This window comes from Bemisia tabaci, chromosome 2 (assembly GCF_918797505.1).
Source record: "Bemisia tabaci chromosome 2, PGI_BMITA_v3".
NCBI lineage: Eukaryota > Metazoa > Arthropoda > Insecta > Hemiptera > Aleyrodidae > Bemisia > Bemisia tabaci.
Window position 1 is genome coordinate 32,446,008 of NC_092794.1, and position 7,438 is coordinate 32,453,445.

A 7,438-nucleotide genomic window follows, 5' to 3' on the forward strand; every position below is an offset into this window, starting at 1 on the left:
TTAATTTTCAAGCAGACTTCCTTGTCGAACTCAGATTTAGCATTGTCCGTGTTTTTCCCCGAACAGCAAGTGCTGCGGAGGAAGCCTGGAACGGCACTTAAGCGGTCCAAGGAGGTTGAAATAACAAGAGAAGATGTACGGAAATGAACTGTATTGAGCCGTAACAGTCTGACGGAAGGAAACCGCTCGGTCGCGTGTGAGGTGTCGAGGATGTATTTTTCGACTGACTCTTGGCTGCAAAGGAAAGAGTTTCCAGAGCCTTTGTGATAGGTGAAAGTGGATGGGGCCCGCTGGGGAAAGTAGGTCATAGCCCGTGTCCAGGAGCGCGGGGGTTGGAAAGGGTGCCCCGCCTGGATGGATGACGCGGTAACCCCGAGAAACCTCGGTTCGCGACTGAACAGACTCCCCCCGTTGAACGGCAATAGCCGTTCGAAATACATAATAGAAGTAATGTATAACAAGGAGGTACTGACAAATAGAAAGTAATCTAAAAGATAATGAACAACTTCAGTTATTGTTAGATCCTAAATAGGCATAAGAGTATAGGATTTGAGATTGTATATTTAAAATTAACAAAAGTGGTCTTAAATTTAAGTTAAATGTAAAAATTAAGAAAATATTCGATTAACTCTTTTCTTTGTAATCCAAAAGTAAAACGGTTTTAAAATGAAAACTTGGGCAGTTGAAGAGGTATTTTCATTATTTTGCACCTGCGCAAAACGAGAAAATTAAAATGTTAATTTATTGGAAAGTTAATTGCGCCCAACAATGCTATTTTCGATAGGCAGAGGAGAGACTTTCTTTGTGCTGCGGCGAAACGTGCCATTAGCAGTTTTGACGGTCACTACCCTAGTGACGTTGTCAGGTCCAGGATGACATTGGACTACCCGACCCATGTTCCATTGAAGCGGCGGTAATTTTTCATCTTGCAGGAGTACCAGGGCGCCGGTTTGAATGCCGGGCATGTCTTTGGTCCATTTGTGACGTACCGTCAGCTCGTTCAAGTATTCTTGCTGCCAACGAGACCAGAAATGCTGCTTAACCTGTTGAATGTGCTGCCATTGCGAAAGACGATTGACAGGCGTATCCCTAAGCTCAAGATCAGGCAAGCTCGTTAAAGAATCACCAATCAGAAAATGACCAGGGGTAAGGGCAAGGAGATCATTGGGATCAGATGACATTGGGGAAATAGGTCTTGAGTTTAGGATAGCTTCTATTTCTGTGCAAAAAGTATAAAATTCTTCATAAGTAAAAAGTGCTCCCTTTACCACCCGCAAAAGATGATGTTTGAAGGATTTTACAGCGGATTCCCAGAGCCCACCAAAATGAGGCGATTTTGCTGGTATGAAATGCCAGCGTATGCAGTTTTTGGCTGCAAAGGCATGTACAGAGTTTTGATGTTTAGAGTCAGAAAATAGGGTTTCTAGCTCTTTCATTTGGTTATTCGTTCCTAAAAAATTGGTTGCGTTATCTGAGTAAATGTCGGAACATAGTCCGCGGCGGGCTATAAATCGCCGAAGAGCGGCTATGAATGAGTCACTGGAAAGGTCCGTTACCAATTCTAAATGAACCGCCTTTGTGACGAAACACACGAAAACAACAACATACGCTTTCACTTGATTTCTGTTGCGATATTTTTTCTCTTTTAAGAAGAAATAGCCGCAGAGGTCGATCCCCACTCGGCTGAATGGGCGAGCTGGAGTCACACGCGCGGCGGGCAGATCCCCCATCAGGTAGTCGACCGAGACAGGCTTGAGCTTGGCACAATGAACGCATTGCCTTAGGATCTTCCGAATCGTATTGCGTCCGTCCAGCACCCAAAACCGTCTGCGGAGAGCGTACAGTGTTGCCTGAATCCCTGCGTGCCCATGTATCGTGTGCTCGGCCTCGATGAGCAAACGAGTCACATGGTTATCCTTTGGAAGAATTAAGGGGTGACGTTGTTCAAATGGCAACGCTGCGTTTTTCAACCGTCCCCCTACCCGAATGAGTCCATCCTTGTCTAAGAAAGGGTTTAGGGGCTGTAGACGGCTGTGTGATGGGACCGGTTCCCCCTTTTTGAGATAGTGCATTTCTTCATTGAAATTGGAGTTTTGAACTGTATTCATTATAGTTTTTAAGGCTAAGTTGAGTTCGGTAACCGTAGTGCCGGAATTTTTTATGGCTACCTCTCGCGCTGCGTCGAGTAGAACGTGACCGTGTTTATTTTTGTTTTTCATGCGTTTACAAAGGGCAATGATTTTTTGAAGTTTGAAAATGCATGAAAATTTCTGAAACAATGAGGGGTCAAATGTTGTTACGGCAAAACATTGAACCTTTTTCTTTTCAAGAACATTATTGGGTTCGGCCACGAAGTTTGAAACGGGCCATTCACTTTCAGGGTGGCTGAGCCAAGGAGGGCCATGTTGCCAGATTGATTCCTTGAGAAAATTTTTCGGCAGCTGACCACGCGTCATCAGGTCAGCTGGGTTGTCAAACGTGCGGACAAAACCCCAATTTTTTATATCCGTTTTTGTTTGAATTTCGGCAACCCTGTTGGCCACAAAAACTTGCAAGGATGCCGGATAGGTATGCAACCAGTTTAGCACAACAGTAGAATCGGTCCAGTAAAATATTTGATCAAAGTTTATAGGTATTTGCTCCTTTACGCTTGTGCTTACGTCCGCCAGGAGGCGCGCGGCGCAAAGTTCCAGCCTGGGTATCGACACAGTTTTTATGGGTGCTACCCGTGATTTAGCACACAGTAACGTTGTTAGAATATTACCATGAACATCGATAGATCGAACGTATAGGCAGCATCCGTACGCTTTTGTCCCTGCGTCTCCAAAACTGTGTAATTCAACGCGAACGGGGTGCTCAATTAAAATTTTGCGACCAAAACTTAAATGATCTAAAAGGGATAGTTGATGCCGATATTTAAGCCACACCTGGCGCAAACTCGATGTTAATGACTCGTCCCAGTGTAACTTTAATTTCCACAACTCTTGGATTAATATTTTGGCATATATTATGACTGGACCTAAGAGGCCCAAGGGGTCAAATATTTTTGAGATTTCGGAAAGAATGGATCGTTTTGTAACAATATGATTCAAAGGTAAGTTGGCAACAGTGTACGTGATCGAATCGCTATTAGCATCCCATTTCAGTCCAAGGGTGCTAATTGTCGAGTTGCTTAAAACCAACTGTTTATTGATTTTCTCCGGCGGTAGATCGTGTAAAACTTCAGGTACATTTGATGCCCATTGGTAAATGTTAATACCCGCCCTGCTTAAAATTTCAGTCAGTTGCTGTCGCAATAGAACTGCGGCGGTAACTGTTGGCGCCCCGGTTAGCGCATTGTCAACGTAAAATTCATTCTTTAGCACCTCAGCGGCGAGCGGAAAATTCTTCCCTTCATCTTCAGCTAATTGATGCAAGCACCTGATTGCCAAAAATGAGGCCGGTGCCAAGCCGAATGTTACCGTGTTGAGTTCATAAGTTTGAGTGCGACCTTCAGCGTCGGGCCAAAGAATACGCTGATACTTACGATCCTGCTTACGAACCAAAAATTGCCGGTACATTTTTTCAATGTCACCAGTTAGTACCGTGTTATGTATGCGGAACTTAAGGAGTTGACTGAATAGGTCAGGTTGTATGGTTGGCCCCACACGGAGGGTTTCATTGAGGGATGGGCCGTCGGGGAAGGTTTTGGCTGAGCCGTCGTAAACCACGCGGACTGCGGTCGTTAGCGAATCCTTCGTCACTGCATGGTGGGGAAGATAGTATCCTTTTTCCCCTCCCCTTACCTCCACTGGCGACATGTGACCGAGCGTGAGGTATTCTTTCATCACAGAGCAATATTTTTCTTTTAATTCAGGGTTTAATTGGAGCCTTCTTTTGAGGCCGGCTAACCTTTTTTCGGCCATTGACCTGGACTCCCTCAATTCTGTTACCCTTTCGTTGAAAGGTAGAGCAACAACATAGCGCCCCTCTGAATTTCTGGTTATGTTGCTGCGAAAGTGCTCTTCGCAAAGTGCTTCTTCCTCATTTTTGCATTTGGTTAATACTTCCATTTGAGGAACTTCCTCCCTTTCCCAAAATTGTTTGAGGTCGAAATTAAGAGTTACGAGATGGCAGGAGGCCATAGATTGGGCGCTTTCCGAGGGAACGCTCCCCCCGATGACCCACCCGAGCATGGTTTTTTGCAAGTAAAGATCCAGACCACCAGGCTGGGAGAGATTAATTTGCCCTTGGCACAACATAGAGAGCGCTGTACCTGAGGCGATGAGAATTTCAGCTGGGGCAGGGCGGTGAAATTCTGGGTCAGCAAGCCGTATATTTGAAGGTATTTTCATCAAACGCCTATCAATTGGTTGATCGGGAACCAGGCCCGTAATTTGATCAACTGTGCGAAAAGTCAGCTCCCGTTCGTATCCATTGTAACGAGACCTAATAATGGCGGACACGGTGCCCCCCGAAATTGTCGTTATTGAGTTTAAGACAGAAATGGGAGAGGGGTCCTTCCTTACCTTCAAACCTAGCCGTTGCGCTAAATTTATAGTCATAAAATGCATTGAGGAACACGTGTCAACAAGCGCCCGAGCAAGGACACTTTTACCGTCATAATTGCTAACGTTAACCAAGGCGGTCGTAATTAACTCACTAGTTGGAGTGTTAATAACACCAGCAAATTTCGGGGATTCTGGCTGTGGTTTCTCGGAATTTTGACAACAAAGTAATGTGTGATGCGTATTGTTTTTACAAATTTTACAACGGTGCTTAGACTTGCACAAGCCGGTGTGATTTCCGAGACAGTTCATGCACAGGGATTCACGTTGCGCAGTAATTTTTCTGTCTTCTGTGGACATACTCTTAAATTGATCACACCAATACAAAGGATGCGGCTCCGAGCAAAGGGGGCATGTTTTTTTTTTGTCAGACTTGGCAGGTGCGCTAGTCGCACTGAAATTTTGCGCGGGTTTTTTTACTGATGGGACCGGCGAACTGTTGTTGTTATAATTTGAGCGATATGACACTTTAGCTACATTCTTACAGGCAGAATCGAAGTTAGACAGCTCCACTGAGCTAGCTCTCCTTTCTAAAAAGCTCAGCAAATGCGTGTAACAAGGCATCTTATTGTCAGTCTCATCTAAGGTTAATTCCCACTGCCAGGCAGTGTAGGGACTGATTTTGGTTAAAATGAGGTCAATTAAAGGTACACTCCACTGATCCACCGGTGCACCTAAATTTTCCATTGCTTTCAGATTTTGATTGAATAAGTCAACTAGCTCACCCAAAGAAGTGGGCGTGTCCTTGGGCGATTTGGGGTATTCCCGCAATTTCGTCCAGTGGGCCCTAAGAGCACGACGTGGAGAGTCAAACTTTTTCTTAAGGAGTTTGAGCGCGCTTTCATAATTTTCTGGTTTAGTAGTTAGAGATTCGATTAAACGTGCAGCTTTGCCCGTACAAGAGCTGCGCAAAAAATGAAGTTTGGCCGATGCAGAAAGAGCCGTGTCTTCGTCAATTAATGTAGAAAAAAGGTCATAAAAGGAGGCCCAATTTTCGAGAGTTCCGTCAAACTTTGGTAAATCTATCTTCGGTAATTTTACATGGCGATCAGAATTTTGGGAGGAAGCAGCGGATTGAAATGATGCGCTGTTGTTCGACCTCGTGGATTCACCGTCATCAGAGACAGCATATTCACTCAGCAACCCTTTAGCTCGAGCAACAGCTACATCAAAGCGATCCTGTATGACTTGCCGTTGGTCTATCTCTCTTTCGTCGAGGTCTTCGAGTTCCTCTTGAATTGGGTCAAATTTGTCAAAGCCTTTTACAAAGGAATCGAGATATTGCTGTAGTACATACTTGTCCCGATCCACCTCTTTATCTCTCCACTCATCTAGCTTTTTCGAGAATGATGTAATTCCCCCCAAAATGACACCTCTTTTGCGGTGGAGGGCTTTGATTTTGTCAGCGTTTTCCGCCATTTTGCTTAAGGAGTAAAGATTAAAATGACGATAATTAGAAAAATATGATTTAAAGCACGTAGAAGCAAATCAGTAAGAAAAATGGTTGACGACAAAGAAAACAAAACAAAAAATCTCGTCGGGTTCAAGGAACTGATGCCTGATTGGTGACGTTTTGCAAACAAAGGTGAAAAAAGCTAACGAGCTTACTAAATCAAAGAGGATAGTTATGCGCATGCATTACGATCGCAACAGACCTGACACGTGACCACAGCTTGGCTAGTAGGCCCAGTTCTTGTCCGAATGCATTTCACACGATTTTGTCCAGGTATTGATAACCGTTGAGTTCACCTTTGTTTTGTTTCCTTCAGGAAATCGCACTATTTCCGAATGCTAGTTGGCGTAATTTCACGTGAAAGCCCGCCTAGTTGGGGGCATGTTCGCACACGTTGCCGCGTGAAGAGCTAGTTGCTCAAAGACACACGACGTAACACCATGGAAAGGCACTTAAAGGCGCGAGTTGTGTACGAACTCTTGTGGAAGTGTAACGCACGATCAAGTTTTCCGGCTACAAGCGTTGGACGAATTGGCACAAAGTTCGGAGTCCGAACGCAGCGATGGTTTCACTGATTTCCGAATCTTCGCGATTTTCGTTCCACAGGTACGCGGCAGTATCCGGCCCGAGGGACCAATGTTTTTCCCCGAACAGCAAGTGCTGCGGAGGAAGCCTGGAACGGCACTTAAGCGGTCCAAGGAGGTTGAAATAACAAGAGAAGATGTACGGAAATGAACTGTATTGAGCCGTAACAGTCTGACGGAAGGAAACCGCTCGGTCGCGTGTGAGGTGTCGAGGATGTATTTTTCGACTGACTCTTGGCTGCAAAGGAAAGAGTTTCCAGAGCCTTTGTGATAGGTGAAAGTGGATGGGGCCCGCTGGGGAAAGTAGGTCATAGCCCGTGTCCAGGAGCGCGGGGGTTGGAAAGGGTGCCCCGCCTGGATGGATGACGCGGTAACCCCGAGAAACCTCGGTTCGCGACTGAACAGTCCGTGTAATTCGCAGTAGTACAGCCTCGCACAAAATGACCATTTTTTACAATAGAACTTACAAATTCCTCAGGGAATATTTGTAAATAGTGCAGATATTCTTCCTGAGTTTCACATGCTTCTGGTTTCTCGTCAGATTTGCAAATTCTGAACGCGTCGGGATCTCCATGCTCCGTAACAGGCTCGACACTCCCTCCGTTTGTGCCAATTTCCGTGGAGGTAAGTATCTGAAACACTGCTCAAAGATGCATTAGACCCAAAATTTTCTTCCTTTGTCAAAAACATCTCCTCAAACTCAAGCACGACAATTTCCATTTCTTGCCTTTGTTTTGGCGATAGTTTTGGATTGATATGGATGCCCAGGTTTTCAATTCTTTCGACGTTGCGCGACGTTTCAGTGTTTATTTGGTCGAGAGTTTGCCCGAGTTTTGAGATTTCCGCGTCTTGAC

At 45.1% G+C, this 7,438-nt stretch overlaps 1 protein-coding gene across 1 annotated transcript; it reads right to left on the minus strand.

Moving 5' to 3' along the window:
- Nucleotides 1-752: 752 nt before the first annotated feature.
- Nucleotides 753-5,966, minus strand: LOC140223903 (uncharacterized). The gene is made up of 2 exons (XM_072296406.1): nucleotides 2,661-5,966; nucleotides 753-1,916 (listed from the first exon to the last, which is right to left on the minus strand). Exons 1-2 carry the CDS (start codon nucleotides 5,964-5,966, stop codon nucleotides 753-755), a joined length of 4,470 nt encoding a protein of 1,489 aa, XP_072152507.1.
- Nucleotides 5,967-7,438: the final 1,472 nt, after the last annotated feature.